Raw genomic sequence first — 16,573 nt, 5'->3', positions numbered from 1 at the left:
AGATTATGAATGTGATCATGATGAAGATTATGATGATGATGATGATTATAATGGTGTTGAACATTATGATGATGATGATTATGAATGTGATGATGATGAAGATGATGGTGGTGTTGATGAAGATTATGATGAGGATGATTATGAAGATGATGAAGATTATAATGGTGTTGTGGGTAGTGGCGCAGTGGGTAGCACAATCACCTCACAGCAAGAAGGTTTTTGGTTCGAGTTCCGGCTGGGTCAGTTGGTGTTTCTGTATGGAGTTTGCATGTTCTCCCCGTGTTGGCGTGGGTTTCCTCCAGGTGCTCCGGTTTCCCCCACAGTCCAAACACATGCGCTATAGGGGAATTGGGTAAGATAAATTATCCATAGTGTATGAGTGTGACTGAGGGTGTATGGGATTTCCCAGTGATGGGTTGCAGCTGGAAGGGCATTCACTGCGTAAAACATATGCTGGATAAGTTGGCGGTTCATTCCGCTGTGGCGACCCCTGATTATTAAAGGGACTAAGGGGAAAAGAAAATGAATTATAATGGCGTTGATGAAGATTATGATGATGATGAAGATTATAACGGTGTTGACGAAGATGAGGATGTTTATGAAGATGATGATGATGAAGAGGGTGCTGCTAATTATAATAAAGATTATGATGATTAAGATTATGAAGATGCTGACAATAATGCTGCTGCTGCTGATGATGAAGATGATGATGAAGATTATGAAGATGCTGACAATAATGCTGCTGCTGATGATGATGAAGATGATGATGAAGATTATGAAGATACTGACAATAATGCTGCTGCTGATGATGATGAAGATGATGATGAAGATTATGAAGATACTGACAATAATGCTGCTGCTGCTGATGATGATGATGATGATGATGATGATGCTGATGGTGATGAAGATTATGAGGATGCTGCTGCTGCTGATGATGAAGATGATGATGATACTGAAGATTATGAGAATGATGATTATGATGCTGATGATTATTATCATAGCGGTGATGATGATAACGAAGATGATGCTGTTGATTATGATGATGAAGATTATGAGGATGATGGTGGTGGTGATGAAGATTATAATAAAGATGATGATGATTATGAAGATATTGATGATAGTGCTGCTGATGATCAAGATGATGATCATGAAGATGAAGATGATGATAATGAAAATTATGATGATGCTGATGACTATAATGAAGGTGATTATTCTAATGATGATGATGATGATGATGATATTGAAGATTATGGTTATGATAATGATGATGCTGATGATTATTATGAAGGTTATGATGATTATGGTGATGATGGTGATCCTAATGATGAAAATGCTGATGATAATGTAGAGTAGCGCTCCAGCATGAGTGATGTGCTGTGATGTGTAAACAAATAACACCCCTGCTCAGGGTCTCTGCTGTTGTCTGCTTTGATGAAGATGAAGAAGATGATGATGATGATGAAGATCCTGATGATAATGATGGTGATGATGTCATCACTGGTCTCCTTAGCGCTCCAGTATGAGTGATGTGCTGTGATGTGTATAGGGATGTGTGGCTCAGGGTCTCTGCTGTTGTCTGCTCTGCTCTGCATAACTCAGTCCGCCGCCGCAGCTGCGCTCCGCTCCTGACACCGCTCGCCTCTAATCTCCTCTGACGGCCCGGCACTGAAACACTGAAGATGTCCGAGTCTGTTCTACTTGTCAGATCAGCTTTCTGGTGGGAAAACCTGCTCATGCATCAGCACAAATCAACACACTTAGAGCACAGAAATCACCTCAAAACATGCAGCATGTAAGCACTTCTGTCTGTGCGAGATGTACTGTGGTGTTATGAGTCCTTTAATGCATACAGTGTGCGTTATATGAGTTCATGAGCTGCTCGTGTTTTCTGTGGTGTGACCTTCTGTGATGTTCTGCTGAAGGTCAGATGTCAGTGAAGTGTCTGACCTCAGTGACCTCCGGAGCAGCATCACAACAGTATCAACTGAACTACATTCATGCGCTGATCATTTCATTATTATTGTCCACGTGAACCAGAAGTTGCTGAGATTCTTATATCAGTATGTCAATGTACTTCCAACTGAAGCTAAATATTGAGTAGGGCACAATGATTTCCTTTTGCATATCATTCACTTGCAAACTTGCAGTAAGAAGAGCATGGTTAAGAATATTGTGGCTGAAGTGTCAAACTGACGTCACCAGAGAAGTTGTGACGTCACTCCAAATGCAGAAGTAGATGCTCAGACTTTGATTGTAGATTACCAAAACAAACATTTTTAGTTGATGAACTTGCATGGATTAATTGTTCACCTAAAGAATAACAACATGCACCAGCAAAATGAACATACATTTTGATTTCACATTAGCTTTAACTAAAATCTCTCTATATATCTAAGGAGTCATACCTAAGGAGTGGTTTCTAAGGAGTCATACCTCTGTGCTTGTAGTGCGCTCCTGAAAAAACTTTACCCTATCTATACACCTCCAAGCAAAAGAGAGTTGGCAAACCCCTTTATCTTGCCCTTTGGGGAAGTCTCTTCATCTTACCTGAGCTTTCCCTTACCTTTCACATTCCCCTTCCTAGTTGCATTCTCATCCACATCCCATTCACCTTCATCTTCCCCTTTCCGCTTTCCCTTCACCTTCATTTTCACCTTCCCCTTCTCTTCATCTTTACCTTCACCTTTATCTTCACTTTTCCTTCCCCTTCATCCTCTTAACCTTGCCTTTTACCTTCATCTTTATCTTCCTCTATCTTCCCTTCCCCATCATCTTTACCTTGACCTCCATCTTCACCTTGACCTTCCCATTCATTGTCACCTTTACCTTCCACTTCACCTTCACCTTCATCTTCCCCTTCATTTTCACCTTTCCCTTTATCTTCCCCACCTCATTAACCTTCCATTTTCCCCTTCCCTTTACCTTCTCTTCGTCCTCATCTACCCCTTGAGCTACCTGTCACCTTCACCTTCTTCTTTATCTTAAACTTCTCCTTTACATTCATCTTCCCCCTTACCTTCCTTTCACATCCCTCTTAACTTCCCCTTCATCTTCTCCTTTCCCTTTACCTCTCTTCTGCTTCCCCTTCCATTCCTTCTTCCTTTCACCTTCTCTTTCATCCTTTTATCATCCCCTTTAACTTTATCTTCACCTTCATTTACCCTTCATCTTCCTCTTCCCCTTCTCTTAAACCTTCCCCTTCGTCCTTCTCTTGACCTTGACCTTCCCCTTCTGTCTCCCTTTAATTTTCCTCTTCATCTTCAGCTTCTTCTTCCGCTTCACCTTCATCTTCATTTTTCCCTTGACCTCCACCTTTCCCTTGACCTTCCCTATTCCGCTTCTCCTTCATTTTTATCTTCATCTTTCCCTTGACCAAAATCTTCCCCTTGACCTTCCCCTTCCATGTCCCCTTGACCTTCCGCTTCACTTTCATCTTCATCTTTTCCTTGACCTCCACCTTCCCCTTGACCTTCCGCTTCCCCTTCATCTTTCCCTTGACCTCCACCTTACCCTTGACCTTCCTCTTCACTTTCAACTTTATCTTTCCCTTGACCTCCACCTTCCCCTTGACCTTGACCTTCCGCTTCCCCTTCACTTTCATCTTCATCTTTCCCTTGACCTCCACCTTCCCCTTGACCTTCCCCTTCCGCTTCCCCTTCACTTTCAACTTCATCTTTCCCTTGACCTCTACTTTACCCTTGACCTTCCGCTTCCCCTTCCCCTTCACTTTCATCTTCATCTTTCCCTTGACCTCCACCTTACCCTTGACCTTCACCTTCCCCTTCACTTTCATCTTTCCCTTGACCTCCACCTTCCCCTTCACTTTCATCTTCATCTTTCCCTTGACCTCCACCTTCCCCTTGACCTTCACCTTCCCCTTCACTTTCATCATCATCTTTCCCTTGACCTCCACCTTCCCCTTGACCTTCCCCTTCACTTTCATCTTTTCCTTGACCTCCACCTTCCCCTTGACCTTCCCCTTCACTTTCATCTTCATCTTTCCCTTGACCTCCACCTTCCCCTTGACCTTCCCCTTCACTTTCATCTTCATCTTTCCCTTGACCTCCACCTTTCCCTTGACCTTCCGCTTCCCCTTGACCTTCCCCTTCACTTTCATCTTTTCCTTAACCTCCACCTTCCCCTTGACCTTCCCCTTCACTTTCATCTTCCCCTTGACCTCCACCTTCCCCTTGACCATCCCCTTCCGCTTCTCCTTAACTTTCATCTTCTTCTTTTTCTTGACCTCTACCTTCCCCTTCCGCTTCCCCTTCACTTTCATCTTCATCTTTCCGTTGACTTCCACCTTCCCCTTGACCGTCCGCTTTCCCTTCACCTTCCCCTTCACTTCCATCTTCATCTACCCCTTGACCTCCACCTTCCCCTTGACCTTCCGCTTCCCCTTCACCTTCCCCTTCACTTTCATCTACAACTTTCCCTTGACCTTCATCTCCACCTTCCCCTTGACCTTCCTCTTCCGATTCCCCTTCACTTTCATCTAGATCTTTCTCTTGACCTTCATCTCCACCTTCCCCTTGACCTTCCTCTTCTGCTTCACTTTCTTCTTTACCTTACCCTTCCTTTTCCCCTTCATCTTTCCCTTGACCTCCACCTTCCCCTTGACCTTCCCCTTGACCTTCCGCTTCCCCTTCACTTCCATCTTCATCTACCCCTTGACCTCCACTTTCCCCTTGACCTTCCGCTTCCCCTTCACCATCCCCTTCACTTTCATCTTCCCATTCACTTTCCCCTTCTCCTTGATCTTCACCTTCCACTTCCCCTTGACCTTCCCCTTCATCTTTCCCTTTACCTTCCCTTCATCTACTTCCTTACCTTCACTTCCCCTTCATCTTTCCCCTTTACCTTCCCGTCATCTCCCATTTAACTTTACTTCCCCTTCATCTTTCCCTTTTACCTTCCCCTTCATCTACTTTCTTGTCTTCACTTCCCCTTCATCTTTCTCCTTTACCATCCTCTTGAACTTCTCCTTCATTCTTACCTTCCCTTTCCCTTCATTTTCCCCTTCACCTTCATCCTCCACTTCCCTTTCCCCTTCCCCTTCATCTTTCATTTTGATTTCATAAGATGAAACGACGCAGGGGAAAAGTATTGAACACATGAAGAAAGGAAGGTATAGAAAGGCAGTGAAAGCCCAGACAGCAGCTGAAATCTCTCAGTAGTTCTTCAGGAGTGGACATTTCAGCAAGATAACGATCCAAGGAACACAGCCAAGGAAACTCTCAGATGCTTTCAGAGAAAGAAAATCAAGCTGTAGAATGGCCTAGCCAATCACCTGACCTAATCCAATAGAGAATACAGAATAAAGCTCAGATTTGATAGACGAGACCCACAGAATCATCAAGATTTCGACACTCTGTTGAAGTCTGTGAGAAACTCACACCTGAGCAATGCATAAGGCTTCATTCTCCAAATGAGAGGCGTCTTTAATATAACCTTTTATATAAAGTATTAAATATACTTGTAGTTCAGGGCTTTCTCCTTCTGTCATTTCATTCTTATTACACACAACTCATTAATCTGATCTTTTTTGTTTTGTTTTATCTTTGTTTGCATTGTTTGGGTTTTTATCCAAATCTGCTTCAACTCCACGCCAATAGAAATTAGAAACTGTAGGTGTTTTCTTCCCAGGGTTCTCCACATGTGCTGATGTGTTATATGACACACACACACAGACCACTGTCTGTAATCTAATGATTAAAGAAATGAAGATGATCTGCTCTTAAATCAGACAAAATCTCTTCACCATATATATATGATACTCTAAGCTGTCCTGTTTACCCTAGCAATGCTATTCCCACATGAGAATGCTCTTCTTTATCACAATATGTGGGTCAGGATGAAGGCCAAGGGTATGTAAATGCACAAATAACAGATTAGTTTTGCAGGATTTATTCTTCAGAATGGCTCTCCAGATATAAATCACGCTAGTGTAGTGAAGAATCGCTGCTGTCCGTACAGTATGGCTGCGTTCAGACGCGTGTGTTGCTGTTAACCCAGTTACACAGAGAGAAATACAGCTCCCATGATTCCGCTGGGTTATTTTCACACTTACCTCCCATGACTCTGTGCTGTGTGTGTGTGTCTGCGTCAGCGTTTCGTGCCACAGCAGCAGACAGTGATCAAGCGGCACACACTTTCTGCAAGCGAGTCACATTCCAAGTTTGTTTGCCAGCGTGGCAATTTTAGTAAGATATTCCTCTCCCCGACAAAAATCTTTCCAAAGACTTTCTGGTTTTCTGGAAGTCACCTTCCGCCGCTGTTGTGCAGGAGCGGCACATTTTATTCTGCTCTTGCTTTGCAAATCATAACTTGATGTTCTAGAAATTAACATAGATTTTTTCTTGTTTTTTTTTAACAGCGATGTTCTGGCATATTTAGAGCAAGAATCGTCTGATGCGAATTAAATCTGTGACGGTGGCTCAGTGGTTAGGATTGTGGCCTCACAGCAAGAAGGTCACTGGTTCGAGTCTCGGGTGGGTCAGTTGGTGTTTCTGTGTGGAGTTTGCATGTTCTCCCCGTGTTGGCGTGGGTTTCCTCCGGGTGCTCCAGTTTCCCCCATAGTCCAAACACATGCGCTAAATTGATTAACCAAATTGGCCGTAGTGTATGAGTGTGTGTGTGAATGAGTGTGTATGGGTGTTTCCCAGTAATGGGTTGCAGCTGGATGGGCATCCGCTGTGTAAAACATATGCTGAAATGGTTGGTGGTTCATTCCGCTGTGGCGACCCCTGATTAATAAAGGGACTAAGCTGAAGGGAAACGAATGAGTGTGTATTTGAGTGTGTTTCAGTGTTTAGACACATGCAGAAAGCACAGGCTGACATTAGCTGTTGGCTAGTTCACGTGTCGCAGCGCATCTGATCAGGAATGAACTCAGACTGGAGCATCTTCAGTGACAGCAGCAGCAGATACTGAGGAAATCCTGCTGATTGCGGCTCACATCAACACACACACACACACACACACACACACACACACACACACACACACACACGCACACACACACACACTCATCTGATGGCTACACACTCATTTATATAATTACATAACTCTCATTCTGGATGCCTGTTTAGTGGTTTGAGTGGTTGTCGGGTTGTGTTTATGTGGTTACTAGGGCTGAACGATTTTTGGCCATTTTTAAATACGCGCATGCACACACACACACACACACACACACACACACACGCACACACACACACACAGACGTGCACACGTTTCTATGAGTTTTCTATGTGGTTGCTAAAGTGTTCTGAGTCATTGCTAAGGGGTTTCTGGATGGTTGCTAGTTTGTCAATATGTGGTTGCTAAGGTATTTTGGGTGGTTGCTAGGGTGTTTCTATGGGTTTGGTGTGATGTTGCTTAAGTGTTCTGATTTATGTTTCTTGTTAAAGTGTTTTTCTATGGTGTTGCTAAGGAGATTTTTGTGTTGTTTAGTTGCTATGGTAATTCTATGGGATTGCTAATGTGTTTTGGGTGGTTGCTAGGGTGTGAATACAAGTTTAGTATGATATTTCCATATTGAAGCTAAGATGTTCCGAGTTGTTGCTAGGGTGTTTCTATGTGTTGCTAAAGTGTTCTGGGTGGTTGCTAGTTTGTCTATATGTGGTTGCTAAGGTATTTTGGTGGTTTTTACTGCTAGTGTGTTTCTATGAGTTTGGTGTGATATATCTGTGTGGTTGCTAAGTGTTTTTATGGGGTTGCTTATGTGTTTTGAATGGTTGCTAAGGTGTTTCCATGGGATTGCTAAAGTGTACTGAAAGTTTGCTTGGTTGTTTCTCTGTGTTTGCTAAAGTGTTCTAAGTTGTTGCTAAGGTGTTTCTGTGTGGTTGCTAAGTTGTTTTGAATGGTTGCTAGGGTGTTTCTACGTGGTTGCTAAAGTGTTCTGAGTTGTTGCTAGGGTGTTGCTATGACATTGCTGCAGTGTTCTTGGATGTGGTTTTTAGGTTGTTTAAATGTGGATGCTGGGGTGTTTCTATGGGTTTGATACAATATTTATATGTGGTTGCTAAAGTGGTCTTAGTTGTTGCTAGGGTGTTTCTATCTGGTTTGCTCTAGTGTTCTTAATGGTTGCTTGGCTGTTTCTATGTGGTTGCTAGGTCGATTTGATGTGGTTGCTAAGGTGTTTTAAGTTGTTGTAAATAATGCTTCTGTATGGTTGCTAGGGTGTTCTGGGTCAGATCACATTGCTTTGGCTCACATCACAACACATTTAGCAGCTTTGTTCTTTCTCTGTGATTTTATTAGTGTGTCGTTGCTGTTGTATTTCAGTCAGCTCATGAGCTTCCAGATATTTCTTTCTGTCCTCGTTTGACTGCACAGAGAGAAGCTGTGTGTGTGTGTGTGTGTGTGTGTGTGTGTGTGTGTGTGTGTGTGTGTGTGTGTGTGTGTGTGTGTGTGTGTGTGTGTGTGTGTGTGTGTGTGTGTGTGTGTGTGTGTGTGTGTGTGTGTGTGTTCAGGTTTTCTGAGGACGCTGGACTCTCCTCTGATCTCCAGGAAGACATGAGATCTGCTGACGTCCTGATAATGTGAGCGAGTGTCTTTTCCAGCCTGTTGTCTTCCTCTCAGACTGACCTAGTGGCCTTTATTTACAGCCTGCAGTGTCCGGCCTCATTCATCACTCCTGCACATGATGCCAACAGTTTATTTACAGCATTTATGTAACAACTTCCTTTCCTTCGTTGGGTTTTATTCACTAACAACTGTGTACATTTTTTGTATTTATTTATTTTGAGTGGTTGCTAGGGTGTTTCTGTGTGGTTAAAAGTGTTTGAGTGGTTGCTAGGATGTTTCTATGGGGTTAAAGGTGTTTTGAGGGGTTGCTAGGGTGTTTCTATGGGGTTAAAAGTATTTTGAGTGGTTGCTAGGATGTTTTGCGTAACTGTGAATGCATTTTAAATGGTTAAGATCCCTTGATTGGCCGCTACAGAGTTTCTATGTGGTTTTTTTATGTTATTTGAAGGGTTGCTAGGGTGTTTCTGTGTGGTGACTAAAGATCTCTTGAGTTGTTGCTAAGGAGTTTCTATGTTATTGTTAAAGGTATTTTGAGTGGTTGCTTGGGTGTTTCTTTGTTGTTGTTAGATGAGTTTTTATGGTTACTAGGGCGTTTCTATGCTGTTGTTAAATGTATTTTGAGTGGTTGCTAGGGTATTTCTATGTTGTTGTTAGATGTATTTTTAGTGGTTGCTAGGGTGTTTCTATGTTGTTGTTAGATACGTTTTTAGTGGTTGCTAGGGCGTTTCTATGTTGTTGTTAAAGGTTTTTTGAGTGGTTGCTAGGGTATTTCTATGTTGCTGTTGTTAGATGTGTTTTTAGTGGTTGCTAGGGTGTTTCTATGTTGTTGTTAGATGAGTTTTTGCGGTTGCTAGGGTGTTTCTATGTTGTTGTTAAAGGTGTTTTGAGTGGTTGCTAGGGTGTTTCTATGGGGTTAAAGGTGTTTTGAGGGGTTGCTAGGGTGTTTCTATGGGGTTAAAAGTATTTTGAGTGGTTGCTAGGATGTTTTGCGTAACTGTGAATGCATTTTAAATGGTTAAGATCCCTTGATTGGCCGCTACAGAGTTTCTATGTGTTTTTTTATGTTATTTGAAGGGTTGCTAGGGTGTTTCTGTGTGGTGACTAAAGATCTCTTGAGTTGTTGCTAAGGAGTTTCTATGTTATTGTTAAAGGTATTTTGAGTGGTTGCTTGGGTGTTTCTATGTTGTTGTTAGATGAGTTTTTATGGTTACTAGGGCGTTTCTATGCTGTTGTTAAATGTATTTTGAGTGGTTGCTAGGGTATTTCTATGTTGTTGTTAGATGTATTTTTAGTGGTTGCTAGGGTGTTTCTATGTTGTTGTTAGATAAGTTTTTAGTGGTTGCTAGGGTGTTTCTATGTTGTTGTTAGATACGTTTTTAGTGGTTGCTAGGGCGTTTCTATGTTGTTGTTAAAGGTGTTTTGAGTGGTTGCTAGGGTATTTCTATGTTGCTGTTGTTAGATGTGTTTTTAGTGGTTGCTAGGGTGTTTCTATGTTGTTGTTAGATGAGTTTTTGCGGTTGCTAGGGTGTTTCTATGTTGTTGTTAAAGGTGTTTTGAATGGTTGCTAGGCTGTTTCTATGTGGTTGTCAAAGGTGTTTTGAGTGGTTGCTGTTGTGTTATATTTGGTAACTAAAAATCTTTTGAGTGGTAGCTAGGTTGTTTTTGTATGGCTGCTAATGGTTTTGAATGGTTGCTAGGGTGTTTCTATGTCGTTTCTAAATATCTTTTGTGTGGTTGCTAGGATGTTTCTACGTGGCTTCTAATGTGTTTTGAGTGGTTGCTTGGATGTTTCTATGTGATTGCTAAAGGTCTTTTGGATGGTTGCCTGGGTGTTTCTACGTGGTTAAAGGTGTTTTGAGTGATTGCTAGGTTGTTTTGATGTGGTTTCTAAATATCTTCTGGGTGGTTGCTAGGGTGTTTCTTTATGGTTTCTAATGTGTTTTGAGTGGTTGTAAGGTTGTTTTGATGCAGTTTCTAAATATATATTTAAGTGATTGCTAGGATGTCAGGTGACGCGGTGGCGCAGTGGGTAGCACGTTCGCCTCATAGCAAGAAGGTTGCTGGTTTGAGCCTCAGCTAGGTCAGTTGGCATTTCTGTGTGGAGTTTGCATGTTCTCTCTGTGTTGATGTGGGTTTAATCCGGGTGCTCCGGTTGAATTGGCTATGCTACAGGTGAATTGGGTATGCTAAAATTGACCATAGTGTATGACTGTGTGTGTATGGATGTTTCCCAGAGATGGGTTGGAAGGGCATCCGCTGCCTAAAACATATGCTGGACAAGTTGGCAGTTCATTCCACTGTGGCGACCCCTGATTAATAAAGGGACTTAGCCAAAAAGGAAATGAATGAATGAATGCTAGGATGTTTCTGTGTGACTGTGAATGTGTTTTGAGTGGTTGCTAGGGTGTTTCTATGTGGTTGTTAAAGGAGTTTTGAGTGGTTGCTAGGGTGTTTCTATGTGGTTGTTAAATGTGTTTTGAGTGATTGCTAGGTTGTTTTGATGTGGTTTCTAAATATCTTCTGGGTGGTTGCTAGGGTGTTTCTATATGCTTTCTGATGTGTTTTGAGTGGTTGTAAGGTTGTTTTGATGCAATTGCTAAATATATATTTAAGTGATTGCTTGGGTGTTTTGCGTGACTGTGAATGTGTTTTGAATGGTTGCTAGGGTGTTTTAATGTTGTTAAAGGTGTTTTGAGTGGTTGCTAGGGTGTTTTAATGTTGTTAAAGGTGTTTTGAGTGGTTGCTAGGGTGTTTTGGGTGGTTGCTAAAGATCCCTTGATTGGCTGCTTCAGTGTTTCTGTGTGGTTTGAATGGTTGCTAGGGTGTTTCTGTGTGGTGACTAAAGATCTCTTGAGTTGTTGCTAGGGAGTTTCTATGTTATTGTTAAAGGTATTTTGAGTGGTTGCTAGGGTATTTCTATGTTGTTGTTAGATGTAATTTTAGTGGCTGCTAGGGTGTTTCTATGTTATTGTTAAAGGTGTTTTGAGTGGTTTCTAGGGTGTTTCTGTAGGGTTGCTAATGTGTTTTAAGTGGTTGCTAGGGTCTTTTTACTGGTAATAATTTGGTTACTAAGTATTGAATATGTCTTAGTAGCTGTTCAGCAGCAGTGGTTTGAAGTCTACAGTGTTTCTGCTGGAGGGTTTACTCAGTGTGGTTTTATTTGACACTGAATACACACAGTGCTAATACAGTAGAGCAGCAGCACACTGACATAGATCACATCTGGTCATTTCCCTGAGTACAGAAAGGTCATGTGCCGCGTGCTGAATTGTTCTGCGTCTTGATTACAAATGTAAAATAGGGCAAAACAGCTCTTGTTTAGGAAGTGCCATCCTTTACTGTTTTTTCTTGCTGCGCAGGACAGTTTTGGCCAATTAAATTGATGTATGGATTTGCGCGCGCACACCTGCTGTACGTTTGATTTGTAACGCTGAGGCTCTGTGTTGGCTAATGTGGAGTAAGATATTTCTGAGCTGAAGAACACAAGCTGCTCCTCCAAACGCATGAGTCACAAGAATGACGACTTCTGCAACACGCGGCCGCTAATGCGCGCGCTCCAGAATGCATCTTTCTGAAAAATTGTCTTTGTGGGGTGTAGCGCGTCTGGGGAATAAAATTAAAAACGCTGAGCGGGCCAGTTTGAGACTGAGATCTAACTGCAATATAGCTGGATTGAGTTCAGGCCTTCAGTGTGTGTTCAACAATAATTACAACAAATAAATGCATATTAAAAATTTAATTTATTTGTATACACACATGGAAAAAAAAAATTGATATAGTGCTTAGCATAAATGAGTACACCCTCTTTTGAAAATGTATATTTATATCCATTTCTTGCTAAATATAGACTATATACATTCACCGGCCACTTTATTAGGTACACCTGTCCAACTGCTCGTTAGCTCAAATTTGTAATCAGCCAATCACATGCCAGCAAGGTCAGAGGAGAATGGCCAGACTGGTTCCAGCTGATAGAAAGGCAACAGTAACTCAAATAAGCACTCGTTACAACCGAGGTCTGCAGAAGAGCATCTCTGAACACACAACACGTCCAACCTTGAGGCGGATGGGCTACAGCAGCAGAAGACCACACCGGGTGCCGCTCCTGTCAGCTAAGAACAGGAAACTGAGGCTACAATTCACACAGGCTCACCAAAACTGGACAATAGAAGATTGGAGAAACGTTGCCTGGTCTGATGAGTCTCCATTTCTGCTGCCACATTCAGATGCTCGGGTCAGAATTTGGCCTCAACAACATGAAAGCATGGATCCATCCTGCCTTGTATCAGCGGTTCAGGCTGGTGGTGGTGGTGTAATGGTGTGGGGGAGATTTTCTTGGCACACTTTGGGTCCATTAGTACCAATTGAGCATGGTGTCAACGCCACAGTCTACCTGAGTATTGTTGCTGACCATGTCCATCCCTTTATGAGCACAGTGTCTCCATCTTCTGATGGCTACTTCCAGCAGGATAACGCACCATGTCATAAAGCACCAATCATCTCAGACTGGTGTCTTGAACATGACAATGAGTTCACTGTACTCAAATGGCCTCCACAGTCACCAGAGCTCAATCCAATAGAGCACCTTTGGGATGTGGTGGAACAGGAGATTGGCATCATGGATGTGCAGCCGACAAATCTGCAGCAACTGTGTGATGCTATCATGTCAACATGGAGCAAAATCTCTGAGGAATATTTCCAGTAGCTTGTTGAATCTCTGCCATGAAGGATTAAGGCAGCTCTGAAGGCAAAAGTGGTCAAACCTGATACTAGTAAGGTGTATCTAATAAAGTGGCCGGTGAGTGTATTTTCATGCATTTAAACCAGAGATACCTAACCTAGGGCCCGCAGGCCAAAGTTGGCCCATGGTAACCTTTGATTTGGCCCGTCATCCCATCTAATAAGAGAGGGAGAATGATAGGGATGGTTTAGAGATTGTCATTCCATATTTAATGTAACCTTTTATTTGTTTGTTATACTGTTAAGCTACATTAATTCAATTAAATGTTTCAATTTAGATGCTGTAATTTAGTTTAAAATGTACACAGTCATCCGACAGATAGAGGACGATGCAGAGACTTTGAGCAAATCAAGACAAAGGCAGAGTCTGCTTGACTTGTGTATTCAGCATTGAACTCCAGTCTGTTTTAAATGTGATTGGTCATGTCTTTATTGCAATAAGTTATCATTTAAAAAAGTTATACTGTATTAGTGAATACAATTCATCTCAAAGTGATGTTTTTCTATTCATTTTTAAATATTATGAAATAAGTTAGGGAATTACCCACGGCAGCTTTAATGTAAAATAGTTTGGTATATTTACCTTCTGCAGCATGACTTTATTATCTATACTGGACATTATTGAAGGTTCAGTGAGCAGACTTTAGTCTAAGCAGAGTCAGACCTTACTGTCCTAATCAAATCATTAATAATCAAGACATGATCAGATTATATTGTGCTCAAATAAGCCTCATCTAGAGGCCTTTACCTTTCATATAAGACACTTCTGATACCAAATCATCAACTAGAAGTCCAGTTATAATTTGTTAATCCTAAAGACTTCTATCAGGCAGTGTAGACTAGTCAGTACCAAAGACAAAACTGATGAACTAATCTGTCTAAATCTAAAACTAATCTATCTAAAAACTGAAGATCAGTCCAAAAATGACCTGACACTAATTAATATGTTGAGAAAAACATGAAAAAAAATATTATCGAACAGGAAAAACCAAGAGAAACATAAACAAATATAGGTTTAGTTTATTATTTATTAGTCTGTAGTTTTAATTAGTGAATGTAAATGTGTTCTCTTTCCATTCCTGAAGATGTTCGATGAGCAAACTCTTATATTAATGAATATAACTTCTTAATCAGACTGCTCTGTTTAAATGCTCCAACATATTATCGTCTCTATTCATTGAGAAATGGCTAAAATCTGAATTTTTAAAAGCAGGTGTCCTCATTTATGCACTGTATATATATATATATATATATGAGGCTTGTTTTCTTCTGGCAGGTTCTGTGAGATGTTTACATGTTTTCCTGGCAGGAGGAACCAGATGTACATTACTGAAGTATCGATAAGCATCACACACACAGTAATGCACTGCATGTGCATTTCCTGTTAATCGCAGTGCGGGCTCATGGGAAATCCAGCATCAGACGATGATGAAGGCCAGACGAGACTCTTCTCCTCTTCTGACCCTCAGACTGACTGATGGACGTCTTTACTTTAGTCCAGCGCTTGCTTTTACATGCTGTTAGTACAGACTTACAGGAATCCTGAAGCATGCTGATGGATGTTATCGTGTGTATGTGTGGGTGTGTGTGTGCATGTGCAAGCAGCATGTATGTATACATGTGTTGTGTATGTGTCTTTATTTGTATGTGTGTGTTTGTATGTATAATTGCATGTGTGTGTGTCTCTGACTCTATGTGTTTTCTCTCCTGCTTTATTAGGAGCTTCAGTCAGAGATCAGAGCTCCTGAAATCAGCACTACATTACTGTACATTACATTACAGTACATTACAGTGTATTCCAGCAGTGCATCCCGCATCATCAGCAGATCCTCCATCAACACTCACTGATGGACAAGTGCACAGACACACTCCTGCAACATTCCCTTTACTTCTCTCTGAAGAGCAGACAGCTGTATCTGACAGTGTTGGTGAGTTACTGTACTCCTTCATTACTGATCACATCATCACTAACATTTGTAAGTTACTTTTCTCATTTCTTTGCTTGTAAAGTCATTGAAACACTGAACCATCACTTCAAGAGTTCACACTTAGCTGATGATTGATTATAAAGTGTGTTTGGCATGCTGTTCCAGGAGAGAACCCTGAGCTTATAAGATCCTCAAGCCTGGGGCTCCCTCCCGTTAGCAAGGCGAGAGGGGAGTTTGAGCTCAGGCAGATCTCCATGAACTCCCCCCGACTTATTTTTGGCTAATGACAGATATAAGGATGGCTAAAGCTTGATTTATACTTTCGCCTGTCGCTGCATCACAGACCTCCCCTGACTGCGCATGCACCTCACGAAGAGGACTAGGCTTTTATACATGACGTGTTCGCCGTTGTGATATTGTTTAAAATGACGGGGCGGTCAAAACAAACTGTCTGTAAAGTCAGACAGATAAACAGAGAAGTAGAAAGTTTCCAGAACTACGTCATATCATTAATATCACTCAATATTTTTAAACAAATTATTTATTATTATTTTTATAAATTATTTGAATAATTATAAGGATTTTTATAACCATTCAAGATTTTTTTTATTAAACGTTGATGCATCACTTGCTTTTGTTCATATCTCAGACAGTTTTACCTATTAAAGTTTATTAAAACATTAATGACAGCAGAACATGAGTTGCTCTACAAATGTTTTATTATGGCAAGAATAAAAGCAAAACAAAAGTACACTCACTAAAAAATACAGATGTTTTATTTTTAGATTTAGCCCACTCCACAGTTCACACATCACTGTCTGGCTAGTTTCTGTCCTCTTCTTATGTTATAAAGGCAATAATGGTCCAACATTCCTGACCATTATCACCAATAAAGCCCAGAGAAACCAACAGTATCTGGATGCAGCCTTTATGATGCAAGCTGAGATTGCATCACTCAGCGATGCACTGTCAGACACAATGCACTTAATGGAGTGAGTGACGTCACTGTGACAGGTAGGGTTAGGGGTGGGGTTAGGTAAGCTCATTAAAAAGCACTGGATGCAGCTCAGATTGCACTGCACCAAGTCTGCATCCAGACCCGTCTCAGAGAAACAGGGCATCAGTATTGTAAACCGATAGGTTCAAATAGTCCTTTCCAGTTATAAATTATTTGTTCTTTGATTTTTAGTTTTGTAACTATTAAATAGTTTTAAATTCTAAATTCTAACATATCCATCAGTGATAAAGCTGTGACTGGTGGAAAACAGATGTCTGTAATTGTGTACCCGGGTCTCCACTTCTGCCATGGCCTCTTTTGACCTCTGGTTTTTCCAGACTTTTATAAAACTTTCCTCCTTTCCCCCTGCTGTTACAAT

General features: G+C 41.4%; 1 protein-coding gene across 1 annotated transcript in view; it reads left to right on the top strand.

The window, feature by feature from the left end:
• Positions 1–16,573, top strand: part of LOC130218903 (putative surface protein SACOL0050) — a 32,767-nt gene that overhangs the window by 568 nt on the left and 15,626 nt on the right. The window contains exons 3-7 of the mRNA XM_056451222.1: positions 1–53; positions 123–173; positions 659–8,543; positions 14,546–14,788; positions 14,989–15,197. The exon at positions 1–53 is cut by the window's left edge and continues 148 nt beyond it. Of these exons, the coding sequence (XP_056307197.1) occupies positions 1–53; positions 123–173; positions 659–1,353 (799 nt within the window). The 3' untranslated portion in view covers positions 1,354–8,543; positions 14,546–14,788; positions 14,989–15,197. The remainder of the gene's footprint in view (positions 54–122; positions 174–658; positions 8,544–14,545; positions 14,789–14,988; positions 15,198–16,573) is intronic.

This window comes from Danio aesculapii, chromosome 24, assembly GCF_903798145.1.
Source record: "Danio aesculapii chromosome 24, fDanAes4.1, whole genome shotgun sequence".
Taxonomy (NCBI): domain Eukaryota; kingdom Metazoa; phylum Chordata; class Actinopteri; order Cypriniformes; family Danionidae; genus Danio; species Danio aesculapii.
This window is presented reverse-complemented; position numbering and strand designations above follow the sequence as displayed.